Genomic DNA, 14792 nt, shown 5'->3' on the forward strand with positions numbered 1-14792 from the left:
AAATAAGCAACAAAAATATACAGGTACATGGATGAATATAGTCTTGGTTCCAGTGTAAATGAAAGGGCTATTAATTCATTTAGACAAAAATATCAAGGGTTTATGAATGTTTCACATTGTGCAGGGATGTTATAGAAAGGGTGAGGGCACAGGGAGCATGGTACTTTCCTGATGTAAGGAAAAACATGATCCATCTTCCAGATCCCAGAAGCACAAGGAAAGAGGGAGTGACTAGCACTATGTGCAGCAGTGGCAAGGCCTGCAGAGTTATTTCTGGGTGTTTTTCTGTGCTCCATTGCAGGGCATTACCTAAAGGAGGGTGTTATGATCCTCTCTGTACAAAATGAGGAACTGAAGCCTAGAGAAATCAAGGGACTTGTCCAAGGTCAAAGAACCAGTCTGTCACATATGTCCAAGCTCTCAGGCTTGTGATTTAACTGCCAGGCTACGTGGAGTTAATAGATATTTTCCAGGTTTGACCTATGGCTGGTGTTTTTAATTAGGAATGGAGAACCTGACAATATCTAAAGATATGGTTCAGATATCAGCCTCAATATTTGGTTACTTCTCTGTAGACCATCCAAACCTCTTGTGTCTAAAAAACTGGGCTGGAAGCCTTGCCAGAGAGCCACATCTACTACTTCCTGCTAATAGCCTGGCTAGAAGTCTATTGAGAATATTTAAATACTTTAGACAAAGCTGGGGTAAAAATACAATGAAAGAAATTAAACTTTTTTTTTCATTTTGAGTATGGTCAGTGGGCTTTTAAATTTTAAATCACAAAAATATTTTGCAGTTATATCAGAGCTACAAGTAGTCCTCTCTCTACTTAAACTTATACATTCTTCTTACTGTTTGATATCCATGTAGGCCTGGTCTACACTGCAGAGTCAGTGTTCCCACTTCTGGCTCTGAGATGGGCTCCCAGCTCTGAGCTGGGCTGCTGCCTGTGCTCCTGGCTCCCTGCTCTGAGCCAGGCTGCCATCTGGGCTCCCAGCTCCCCACTTAATTTGTAGTGTAGACATGTATGTAGACTCCTTTACCTATCTGTACAGCTGGTGTAATTAGTTTAATGGGAAGGTACATGGATTCAAGGTAGTATAAGAGGGTCTAATTCAAACAATTGTGAATTTAATCTACACAAAACAATTGAAACTAATTTAGTTCAAATGTCTGAATTTGGTCCAGGGAGTTTAAGTGACCTGCCAGGAAGGCAGCAGGGTTTCGTGGAGTCAGCATGGCACTAGCCATCAGGAGACTTGAGTTCTAAACCTGCTATTGGGATTAGTTAAATAATATATTCACGCCAATCACTGTCAGAGATAGGATTGGGACTCAGGAGTGGCAGTCTCTACTCTTCGGCCTGGTCTACACTGGGGTGGGGGTCGATCTAAGATAACAGCGAGAATAGCATAGCTGAAGTTGACGTATCTTAGATCGACTTAGATTGACTTACTTCGCATCCTCTCAGCGCAGGATCGAAGGCCGCCGCTGCCCCGGTGACTCCACTTCCGCCTCTTGTCTGGTGGAGTTCCGGAATCAACAGGGAGCGCGTTCAGGGATCAACATATTGCGTCTAGACGAGACGCGATACATCGATCCCTGATAGATTGATCACTACCATCTGATTCGGCGGGTAGTGGACATACCCTTCTATGGACCATGTGGACTCCAGGGAGGCACCTCTCTCCTGACTGTGGGATTTTCCTACTACTTCTGTTGGCCAAAATTTCCTCTCTAGTTTATGCAGTTCCCCCTTTAGACATTTAATCCAGTTCTAGATCCCACTTCTGAAGCAAGATCCTTTAGCACAGACCCTTCCCCAAATCCGTACAAGTTTAGACCAACACTTGCACAGCTGTGGGGTCCACTCTGCCAGATCCCAATGCAGAACTAGGGCCCTAATATACTACGCATGATACTCTCTGGGCATGTCTGCACTTCAATCTGAGGTGTGATTGATGTTTGGATAGACATATCCGCACTAGATGGCTAAAAACAGCAACACAGATACAGAGGCATGAGCTTCAGCAGGGGCTGTATAATCATGCCAAGGACCCATGTTGCTAGACTGCACAGAAGCCCACCGCACCTATGTGCTAGCATGAGGAAAGCTATCTTAGGTATGTCTACCCATGCTCCAATCACACTGCAGATTGCAGTGCAGGCATACCCTAGGTGCAAGATGAAGCACAAGTGATTCAGATGCTTTTAAAAAAGAAATTACCATATTGATAAAAGAATTAAAACAAATGGATTTCCATAATGCATAAGTGGATAAAGAATGATAAAGACACCACTCATACTGTATCTATGACACATTATTAGCACTCAACCTTTTATATACAGCTATTCTCTTCAATAAATCCTTAACATAAAGGTGTGTAATATGTACCTATTATTTAAAAAAACATTAAAAAATAATAGTTTTAGCAATATACAAAATTACTCTACTACAAATTATGGTGCATAAACAGTGTTAAATATGCATTGCAATATGGTATAGTTCTAACCTAAAAGATTTGCCAGCATCTCTTAAAGCATATAACACATAAACAAAAACATTTAATTTGAGCTACAAGTATATAACATATGTTTACTTTTATTTTATTGTACTTAGGTAAAAATCCTGTGTTTTACTTTCCTAGAATCTTTTTTATTGCCATTCAGATCGCATGAAAGCATCCATCACTTGTTTGAAAACAAAGGCAGAGAATTCACGGAGGGGGATTCAGTTTCTCTCAATTTCGGAACATTTTTTCTGACTCTGATTCATCAAGTTACAAAGGTAGAATTGGCAATTTTCATAAATGGCTATGTTAGCTGAAGCACATCTGATAAAAATCTGCTTTGTACTGAATGGCTAGGGAATATGGGAAAAGAGGCAGCAACCTTGCATACTTCTGGCCAAAGGCTTCTGGAAAAGGCAAGTCAGAGCTTCTGCTTCGACTTTCTGTTGTCATGGATGGAAATTGATATACAAGTGCTGAGTAAATTTACTCTAAATATATCTTCACTATTCAACTTTGTTATTTCAAAAAGGCCATGCCAGGTTTCTCCTTGTGCGGTCTCCATTAACTTCATGGAACTGGATGGCTAAAACACTTCGTAAATACACAGATTAGTGACTTGGTGCTACTGTGTGAATACTCTTGTGCACATGGAAAAGGAAAGAGGCAAGAGAAAGAACAAGAACTGCCTGCTGGGCTCACAGGCTGCTTGAGGCTAGTGCCCACTGTAATAGCTTTCACAAAGGCAGTGCTGGAGGTGGGAAAGGGCAGGGGCGAGCTGTAGCAGGGGCAGCTGCCTCCTGTGTCTCCCTTCTTGCCAGAAATTGCTCGTCAGCACCCTGCCTGTGTTTCCACCTCTTCATGACCCTTTAAGAACTCCAGTTCAAAAAGTTAAAACAATCCCCAAAAGGAGTCTTACTTATTTAGACTTCTAGCTACACACAGGCTGCAGCCCCAGTCCATCACTCACCCAGCAGGCCAAAATAACACTAAGTCTTTTAAAAATAGAACAACTCATACTTGTCTTTATCCCAATGTCAGCTTGGCACAGCCCCTTGCTCCCAAAGGGTCTGTCTGTCAGACTCTGCCCTGCTTCTTGGGCATGGTGTCTCCCAGGACCCTGTCTAGACAGCTTTCTTCCTCTTAATGTCAGGCACAGTTATTCTCTCAGCCCCCTCCTACTGAAGCTTCCTGCTGTCTTTTAGCCTGGGATTGCTTGATTCCCCTCAGGTGTAATCAGGCTTGGCTTAGCCCCAGTCTCTCCAACCCAAGGGCAGGCCACCACGTTACACCAGAGAGAATGCATGCAGTGCCCTTTTGAGGGATAACAAGACCGATGTCAACACGCTTATCTCAGTCTAAAATTAGTGTAAGGGAGATGAGGAAACTGTGAACACCTGTTGGAGTCATGTGCCTCTTGCCGGGCTGGGGCTTAAATCAACAGTTTAGCTCTTGGGATATGCAGCGCTAGTATAGTACTGAACAAATATTAAGCAATCTACATGTCATCCCTTTGAGATACCTCAGTATTATTCTGTTCATTTTGAAAGATAGGGAAGAAGACTCAAAGGGCCTAATTCTACTCTCACTGGCATCTGTGCAAATTAGGAGACATTCCATTAGAGGCCAGCTACAAGGGGAGGGAGACCAGAAGAGGAGCCCCTTCTCCCTCTGTGGCTGGCTTGGCTGTTATGGAATGTTTATTTGGGAAGGAGCAAGTAGGGTCACTTTGCTGGGGGTAGGTAGTATTCCCTGGCTTGCAGAGACTGCTAGCTTTGGAGTTGGAAAGGAATGTTCCTTCTTTGGCAGAGTAGGCTTAGTTAAGGGCTGATTTTCACCTCTCTCAGTGCATCACTTCTGTGCCATTTGACATTGATGGAACCCACAGGTATCATTTGGCAGAATTGGGTTTTTGTTTGCAGGCAGCTGGAGGTTGGAATGTTTATAATAATTCTGACATGTTGCAGCTGGCTGGAAGGGGCCCTGTACTGGAGCAGGAGCTAAGCTGGCCTGATATCTATTAGCCAGAATCAGAGCAGGTGTATCTGCAAGAACCTAGGAATCTATGGTAAGAGCAGGAGGAGGAAGAGGTGGTTAGACCTCTGTACTGTATACAGATATGGGACCTGCCCTTGTGGATTGACTAACACTATATGGCTGAAGAGGGGATGATGGTTCTGGGAGACAGCTTCCCACTAGTCGGATTGGCACAGCTGCACCTTGGAAGAAAGTCTTCATGCCTATAAGATGGAATGGTTATGGAGGGAGAAGGTGGCCAGTTCTGAGATAACAATTTGATTCTTGATCTCAAGCTCAGCATGATTTAAAAAATAAAAATTGCAGCCAACTCTGTTTCTTGCATATTAGAGTGTCTTTTTTATTCATTTTGGAGTAACACACATTTGAGAGGGATGACCAGGCAACAAATTACTTTTTTAGCTTTATAAAAATCTATTTATCTTCAAAATGTTTTAAAAACGTATTTCTTTATCTTAGACATTATTTTCTGATATCGCTTTATCTTTCTAAAGACTTCATAATCACGAGACACTGGGTGTGCACTGGGGTCTAATAATGACACACCTTGGTGGCTGCTAGGCATGAGACCAAAGTTTTCTTGTATAACTGTAGCTTGAATTACTCTAAACTCTAATCTCACTGATACAGCCAAGTTCTTAGTCTGCCAAACAGATAAAGTAGTCCGCATTGGATGGGAAGTACTGCTCTGTTTTAGTTTGATTAATTATGTGCCTACACAATATATAGTTCTGATAAAGAATAGTAACAAGAGGATGTCATACTGCCAATGTAATGCTGAATGAATATTGCTCAGTTTGCCCACAACAATTATTTGCTGAGGTTGCTGAAACTGTCCCTATATAAAATAATTTCTCTAAACACCGAAACCTTAGGCCAAAACTAGGGACTCCATTCTCTGCTCAAATAACTCCGCTAGGGTCAATTACGTTACAACAGTAGATAATCTGGCCCATATTCAAAGTGGATTTTTTGAGGTTAAACCCCCACCCCCGGCCAACTTAACATTTCTCTCTTTGGTTCTTTTTCATAGGTGCTGCAAAATTATTATTTCATTTTATTTCAGGTAAAGTTTTTTCGCCATGGGAAAGAGTCCAAAATGAGAGGCATGTACATTTGGTCCAATTCAACTCCTACTGAAAAAATACAAATCCTTCTGCTGACTTCTATGGGAGTTGGGGGAGAAGCTCTAAATGTAAAGAATAAAACAAGGGAGAGGCTGCATTTTTTTAATTAAAAAAGATGCAATAAACAAATTACCTTTTCACTTCTTTGGCATCACTTGCAATGAAGAATCCTAAAGTACCTTCTTGAATCTTGACGTGGTTTCCAGGATTGATTAATATACTGTTCAATGAAACACAAACAAACAAACAGACAAAGCTATGAGTTTATATCACTTTTAGTTGAGTGCTCCAAAATGCTCTATTTTTGCTTTATTCTAGGGGACCCACTAGTCAGGAAAGGCTATAAGGAAATTTGAAGCCATTTTCTTCTTTCACATTTCCAATCGGATCACCGCTTAAACATCAACAGTGGGTATCATTACTGAACTTAAATTTGCAACAACCACGTATCTTCCCTTAAAATCATATCACCATTTCAGTTCTTAAGTCACTAGTTTCTTATGTTCTAGCCATCAAATAATTAGCAATTTTTACCAAAACAAAGCAAAAAAAGTATCTCAGAAAAACCATGTATGAAGCGGAGCAGTTTAGCTTTCTTGCGCTATTATTCAGGCTACTGAAAAAGTTCATGATATGATGAAAAGGGAAGAGATCCCCCAAGGAAACCACCACTTGATACCAGTACAAAGAGTCATTTGTCAAATGAAACCATTTTAAACATCCTTGTGCCAATTTCTTTTGAAATGAGAAATAATGGGACCCCTATCTGTATATATTATATTATTGTACATAATATAATAAATACACACATACACTCAAGGGGAATGGTACAAGACAACCAGTCGCTATTGCTGAGGAAAACATAAAATGAATATAACATTTAAATAAAAACATTGCAATGCAGCACCTGGAAGAAAACAAAATAATCCAAACACCCTAACAGAGGGACTGCAACTCAGTTTGATGGAGGAAATTGTAAGTTAACATGGTGTGTGTTGATCTTCTGCTTATGTGTAAAATATCTGCTGTATTGTCATAAAGGTTTAGCACCAGAGTATTTTTGGTTCAGGCAATATTATAAGGTATCAGGTAGGCATATTTATTTTTCATCTTGTTTTACTTTGAAGTGTAATATAACTAAGCTCTTAACTTGACAAAACACTTAATAAAGCTTGTCAAATGTTTCACTTTTTTTTTGTTTTGGTCAAGTTTAATCTTTGTAAGATAAAGAGTAATATGAGTACACATGCAAGGCTTACAGTACACAACGACTAAAAGAAACTATGATGCTTGCAGGCTTATCAGACACTGACTTTTAGGAAAGATGCCAATATAGCAATAGATAAGATGTAGATATGAATGGACATAAGGTGCTAACATTGCAAGTGCATGCAATGCAAAAGATTTGTAGGTTTATTATTTGGGGAAAAATACAGGATCAAATGTTTAGATAGTCTTTGTTATTGATAAATTGTTGAGTTGGATAACGCTGGTAAGTATAGAATGTTTTCATTAAATACGGAACATTTTCATATGCTGTACTTTATATACTGAATGTGTATGTACTTGTGCGTGTGCATCTGCACATATGCACCTATACACACACACACGCGCGCGCGCGCGCACATTAAAAGTCCTATGTGACAAGAATATTAAACTTGCAAAATCGGCATTTAGAAGTCAGGTAATGTCAGATTTAAGGCTGCCTGTGCAACCTTAATTCAGCCCTCGTGCTTATGTTTTATGATACAGTCCTCATTGTCATGATCATATATTATTTGTACCTCAGGACTCCTCCCTCATTTGCTGCATAGGATGGATGATGCTCAGTGAACAAAAAGCTATTCAATAGTTTCTTTCATCTTTATTGCTTGACCTGTGGCCCTGTGCAGGAAACCCTGCTCTATATACAGAGTTTTTCATTGGATCATGGATTTTTCAGCACTATAGTACCTGAGTACTTCCTAAACAGCCTGATTTTTCAGAGTACTTAGCATTTTATAGCACTTTGTATGTACAAAGTCTCCCTTGCCTCATTCATGACACAACTCCTACTTCGGCAACAAACAAGGCTTGGATCCTACAGATCCTTCATTGCTGCAAAACCCGAATTTGTTCCTAAAATACAGTCCATCCTGTGCAATGAAAGAGGCAAGAGGTTCTGAAAATAGTGTGTAATTACCATATCATAATACATGTGCACAAGGGGACTCAATTAAAGATACACAAGCAACCTTAAATCTGACATTTTCTAACTTTTGAGGGCTTTATTTGGCAACTTCAATTTTTTTTTTTTTTAACTTGGGAGGTCCGAGAGGTTAATACAATTTTCTAGGTTTTAAAAAAGCAAACTGAAAAAATCAGAAATTCCATTACATGGAATCACATTGACACCTGCATGGCTGGAATCTTTAGAACTATCGCACAGACCTCTGCTACTCAAGCTAACAGAAAAACTGATAGCAACAGTAAGTTGTCATCCACTAGAGGTGGTTGAGACACATACTTTGCCAGTGGTTGGGTTTCACAGATATTTGCTAACAGAAAAAATGTTGAGACTCAGGAATCATGGGTTCCATTCCAGATTCTGGAGGGGAGTGTTCCCTTGTGGTCACAGACTTTGCTGCTCCTGTCCCACCCAAACCTGACCCATTCTGCCCACCCTCTCAAGCCTGTCCCTGTCCTATCTTTTCCCATTCCTCACAGCTCCTTGTCTTAGTTTTGCCCTTAACTCCTCATCCTAGATCCAGTCTCCTCACCTAGCTGGTCCCAGTCTCTAAGTCCCACACTCTTCATCTCAGTCACAGTCTCCTTGCCCACCCAGTCCCACTCATTCTTCCCCTCCTCCCTAATTTCCAGTCCCAGCCTTCCCACCCAAGGTTCCTTGTCCTAAGCGACTCTCCTCCCTGCGACATCAGATTCTTGGCCCCTCTGCATTTGAGTCAGGTTGCTTACTCCTCCAAACTGCCAGGATGCCAGCAGTGGGGAAGGGGGGACAATAAGAACACAAGAGTGACATTCTGCCAGTGCCAAAGCAGCCACAGAAGCCAAAAGAAGCAATTCAGGGAAAGTCCTAGATAGCCCTGACAGTCCTGGGATGGAGCATGCTCAGTGCAGATGAAATAATCTGAGAATTCAGCTGCCAAATGGTAACAAATCTCTACTGACCATATCCAAATAGATTTTTCAAATGTTAATAAATCTGTGTGTTTTTTCAAAGAAAGAGCAAAAGGTATATCTCTGACACATTAGTAATCCCTACGACAAATGTCAAGCCCTTGTTCCAAAGCATGGAGATGCTAGATGAAATGGCTTTAAAAATGTTTTTAAATGAGCAAAAGAACATATTTTTCCTTAATCTCATTCTTGGAAATTGATCAGCCTGAGGCAGACACCCACTATGGAAAATTTTCTCCTAAACAGTAAAAATTTAACAAGGTGACAAGCACCTGAAAACAGGGTCTTATAATGGAAAGTGCCAGGCAAACTTAACTTCAGGTGGCATTTCCAGTTTCACCTTTAATATATATATGCGTAATACTAACTCACGTGAATTGATTTCATATCTGTCAGAAGATCTTGTACTTAACCACAAAATAAGGATTTGTGACTGTGTATGTGATGGGAATAAAAAGAAATTTATCTTATCAGTGTTATTAACAATAAATAAAAGCAGAAGCTCACACAGGTTTGATTTTATTCTCACACTCTGATGTACAGGCAATACAAGCATCAGCTACTCACAAGCAAATTCCACCCAGTTTGCATGGCTTATAAAAGCAACTAAAAGAAGATACTTCTGATGGGACAGCTGTCTTACAAAAAGCTATCAAAACATAGCTCAGGCTAGTGATGCTAAGTATTGATTCATGCAGGTATAGGGGTAAAAGATTTTTGAGTGACTTGGAAAAAAGAACCTGTGAACGTCACAATAACTTAATTACCATCACAGTGACGTATCTGAATAACAAGCCAACGATAATACCAACTTTTTGAATTACTTTGTTTCTCATCAGAGGAGAAGAGGGTGTGGTATAATAAACTTGGGTCTCTAGAAGAAGACTTCTACCAGAATTTCATCTAGTCTCAACATCTCCTTTATGTATCCCTAGGCTTTTTATACACAGTGAATAGCAGTGAATGGAACAAACTATGAAATGCATTGTATGCCATGCACTGGAACAATGCTATGAAAAATGAACATTTCCTGATTTTTCCAAATATACACTGATATCACAAAGTCATTTGATCATTTTTTAAAATCTAATACCAACCTATGAAATCAGACAAGGAACGTGATATAATTTTGAACTTTTAAAGAGAGAATCGAATTTCCTTCTTTTATTATATTTCCATTTTAGATTAGCTTCAGTGCTAATGAAGAAGTAGCTAGCTAGAACACTTTTGATACGTAGCTCCTTTGGCAGTCCTCACTTTCAGGAGTATATTCCTCTGGCATAGGGGATCTCAATTTTTTTCACAGCATGGACATTTTCTCAATACAAAGATTCTCTCATTGGCAACCTGCCCTACCATTCATAAATGTGTGGGTCAAGTGGCAGCTGTTGTTGGATCTTTACACAGAAAACAAATATTAGAAAAGTATTTAATATATTTTTAGCTGCAGTTTAATGCAATTAGCAGTTGAAAATAGGGAGAAGGAGGCAGTACCATGTGACCAGTCAATTCTCCATGGACCACAAGCAATTTCTCTGTGGCCCACAGACCAAAGTTTGAAAACTTTTGCTCTAGTATAACCTGGGTCACTTGGTAAAGTGGGTTCATTTGAATAACCTGCATTTTAATATAGCCGAATGCAAGGTCAAACATCTAGCAACAGAGAATGTAGGTCACATTTACAAGATGAGGAAGCATATCCTCGAATGCAGTGACTCTCTAAAGGATTTAGAGTCATGGCAGGTAACAAGCGGGTATGAGTTGCCAGTGTGATCAGTAGTTAAGAGGGCTAGAACAATTCTGGGATATACAAGCAGGAGAGTACCAAGGAGGGAGATGGATAGGGTAGTGAGAATATTACTGGAATACTGTGTACAGTTCAGTCTACTTAGTTTTTCCAAGAGAAGGTTAAGACATGACTTGGTTGTGGTCTACAAGAGCCTACATGAGAAAGAGATATTCAGCAGTAGCTTCTGGGATGTTAATTGAACTCCCAAGGTATTGAGAACCACATTGTTTCTGTTCAGGTGTTTTAAATGTACAAACCATCCACTGCCAGTATCTAAGCAGCGGTCACCAGAAAATATCCTAATAGCTCAGAGTCACAGTAATAGACCATGAGCCATGCATATATTACCCTCATTTTACGTGGATAGGACTGGTTACACAGTGTATCAATACAGTGATTTGCATAAAATATTAAATACGGTATGTTTGCATGATGTTATTGTTACCTGTATAAATACCTTCTCTATAGGCATCAAAATCTAGTACTGCTTTTATAACTATCTGTGAGACTTTCTTGGGGTGCTCATCTTTACTACTGTTGCATCGTCTGATGTCTACGCCGCATTTGGGATGGCCTGAATTTCAGTTTACAAATTATCATTGTGAAAAAGTGACCAGCCACTTTTTGGTGAGCGTAGTTTCTTTCAATTACTTGACTTGGTAAAAGCTTACTATGAGATAATTTTTTGTTATGCTATTAGAATATATTCAAAAAACGTCGTTCATACATTTGAGAAGAGAAGGAGGAGAAAACTTTTTCCATCTTCTCATACTGTCCAGCTACCTTCAGTCTCACTCATAGAAAAAGTGAACCATAAGATTTGTTGTCTGCATTCCTACTGAGTTCTATATATTAGTTTGCATATAGTTACTGAAAATGAATTTATGAAAAAGAATGTGTCACAGTGCATTAATCTGTTGGCCTTTTCCCCAAGTGCAACCTCTGATCAGATCACAAATGAACACAAGTTTGGATCCCTAGACTGGGCAATGGTTCCATATCACAAAGCTACTTCAAAGTCTGGTGTGACTGTCAAATTTGTTCAGGAAAGACCTCAAACTCAATTACCAGGGATGACACAGGACAGGAATTAGTTTACGATGCACTGGCAGATGGAAAGCAGGATGGAAATACCAGAGAAGACAGCATATCAAGGCAAGGCACCTTAACAGGAACCTTGTGTGGAGCCCCAAGACTAGAAGACAAAGGGACGATGTAGGTCAGAATGGAGGTGCATTGATAGAGCTTTGTTGGGAAATTCCCACAGCATGAGCCAAACTATGTCTCATTCTACAGTGTTATTAGCACTATATGTTTTACTTTCATTACGATAAATTTGCAAAAGCACTAAGTGACTTAGAAGCTTTGGAACACAGGATTTGTTCTTCCAAGTGACTTATGAACGTCTGAAAATTTAATCCCTAATTGCTAATATCTAACCTCACTGTGTAACATGTAATATTATGTACACATACATAAATAACACAACACTGGTGGAGATCCATGCTAATAGACCCGTTCTGACCCAGCGGTATTCCTCTTCATATTTTTCAGATATGCTCCTAACTGCCATTGAGCCTGGTCTAAAAATATGGGTCCATTTTTTAACTCAATGAAGCAAAACTGGAAAACTTTGAACTAAATCAATGACAAAAGGCCATGACGACTCTGGTTTAAACCTTGTGGTAGATGTACTGTACCATTCCCCATGCAACTAAAATAGTAAATCTAATATATTCATCAGTCACATATTATAATAGTCATATTATAATATTTATATTAACTGAAACGAGATAATGGGATGTTATTGACTATAGATATCACACATATAAACACAGCTACCATTTTAGTCTGGTTCATGCTGTGCCCAGATGAAATGCACAATATTAGTGCAATGGCCTCTTTAATTGTGCCATGTCATGAAAATAACTATAAATTATAGATTTAATTTGAACCATTATGGCTTTTCAGAATATATTTTGAAAGCACGTGTGAGGGTAGGTGCACAAACCAGCGTGTGGGATCTGTGTGAATACCAGCTGCACACCGCTTGTAATTCATAGGCATTGCTTCTTTCTTCTGGGCTCTATGACTGACATGAGTACAAATTCCATATAGCTATACATAGAAAATTCTATTATGACACTAAAAAGGATACAAGGCAAAAGACACATTGCAACATTACATGCTACAGTATATGAAAGCTTAGTTACTAACAAGCAAACAGAATCACAAAATGTTGCTCCCAGGAATTAAGTTCTTAATAAGGATGACTACTACGAGTGCCATGCATGCATAAGGTACTTTACCAGGGATATGCTAGCACTAGTTCAATAACTGCACTGAAATTAATACACTGTAAAATAGTTCAATTACTGTTTTTGGTTTAAGATGTGAATCGACTAGGAATACAATGGAAATAAATGAACTCAGCAGCATAATATATTTTATTCTGGGAGCAAGCAACTGCAATTTGTACCACACCTTTTCAAACTGCTCAACATGCCAGAATCAGCATGCTTTCACCACAAGGTAAATATACTCAAAAGCAAGAAGCCAAGTAGAGGTGCAACAACTGCAGACCCTTGAAGATGCTGTGTTGCAGTAACTTCTCTGCAGTTGGATCATATCAACAATGCCAAACTGACAGGAAGCCACCTCTATTTTCACACATCGACTCAAAAAACACAGTAGAGTAAGACTATAAAGAAAATAAACACAACACACAGAGCACACACAACAGAACAAATGTGGAAATTAAGGTTGGAGTATGTGATTAAGAAGGAAACTGAAATACGTCTTAACAATGAGGAGTCTCCAAAGGACACCACAAAGAGTCAGACTGTGATAAATTGTTAAAAAATAGGGACACAGTAGGTCCCGCCTTGTTTATTTCATTCAAACCAAAAACCACAAAATGGAATGTAGGCTAGAGATGAGGCCTGTAATGTGGTTATTAGAAGAATCTCCAAAACATGCCAACACAAAGAAAAAACAAACGAAGCAAACTCTTTCATTTGAGTTGTTTCAATAAATGAGCTCATGTAATAAAATGAATATGAACATACAGCATAAACTACCTACAGGTACTTCACTGGAACAGTATGGTAGCTTTAATGAGTACTGTATCATAATTAATCTGGATCAGCAATGGAAAACTATTCAGGCATTTGGTCATTGTTAATGAGAGGCGAAACTACAAGAGCACAAAGTATTGTATTGTGAAACATGTATTTTAGAGAAAGACTCTGTGGGAAGAGATGCTATCAATAAGGTTGTGAATATGGAGATAAAATGGCAGCACAAAGACCAGTAGACACAGAGGACATGTCACAATACAAAACAAATTAACAAAAAGAGAAAAAAGGATGGCGAACAGCAGACCAAGTTTGATTTCCAAATGTAATAATTGGATACATCAATGGTTCCAAGACGAATTAAAAGTCTGATGCTTATATTTAATTTTATAATTCCTGCAAAGAAGTTAGTGCATGAATCACAAGAACCAATAAAGAAACAAAATGATTCTATTTTCTCTCCTCTTTGAAATTGGGGGCTCATATATAAATATGCATATATATATATATATATATATATATATATATATATATACACACACACACACAGACACATGAATATATATATATATATATATATATATATATATATATATATATATATACACATATAGAGAGAGAAAGATAGACAAAGGTGTTATCTTCCTGAGTTCTTGGCAAGGAATTAGTCCTGAAGTTAGAAGGAGTGAAGGTAGGGTTGAGGTTGGAAGGAAAGGTAACGAAGAGGGCATACCGCTTTCGGCTTCTGCAAACGACAAGAAAAAAATTGCAAATCAAACACTTTGATAAGAAATCAACTGACACCAAACCAAAAGCAAAAAAAACCCTTTATTTAAAATTGTTCAATGACCATAACATTAAAAAAAGGTTTTTCTGCTGAGAATGAGGACAAATAAATGGAGAGACAATGAGAATATTTAACAGAGGAGTAAAACACAGGGTGCGTGAGGGAAGAATGTTGGTTAGGCCTTCATTCTTGCTTACCCTTGTAGAAAGAAAAAAAAGAAAGGGGAGGGAATGGAAAACTCCAAACGGCATTGAGGGATTAGGATGGGGATTTTGTGTGTGTCTTTGC

General features: G+C 39.0%; 1 protein-coding gene across 28 annotated transcripts in view; it reads right to left on the reverse strand.

Moving 5' to 3' along the window:
* Nucleotides 1–14792, reverse strand: part of KCNMA1 (potassium calcium-activated channel subfamily M alpha 1) — an 886632-nt gene that overhangs the window by 138229 nt on the left and 733611 nt on the right. For 14 of the 28 annotated variants that reach the window (XM_050960011.1, XM_050960002.1, XM_050959998.1 and 11 more), the window contains exons 17-18: nt 14451–14462; nt 5808–5894 (exon numbers count right to left, since the gene is read on the reverse strand). In XM_050960011.1, coding sequence (XP_050815968.1) covers nt 5808–5894; nt 14451–14462 — 99 coding nt within the window. The remainder of the gene's footprint in view (nt 1–5807; nt 5895–14450; nt 14463–14792) is intronic. The other 14 variants (XM_050960013.1, XM_050960012.1, XM_050960004.1 and 11 more) reach the window with 1 other exon arrangement.

This window comes from Gopherus flavomarginatus, chromosome 6 (genome assembly GCF_025201925.1).
Source record: "Gopherus flavomarginatus isolate rGopFla2 chromosome 6, rGopFla2.mat.asm, whole genome shotgun sequence".
NCBI lineage: Eukaryota > Metazoa > Chordata > Testudines > Testudinidae > Gopherus > Gopherus flavomarginatus.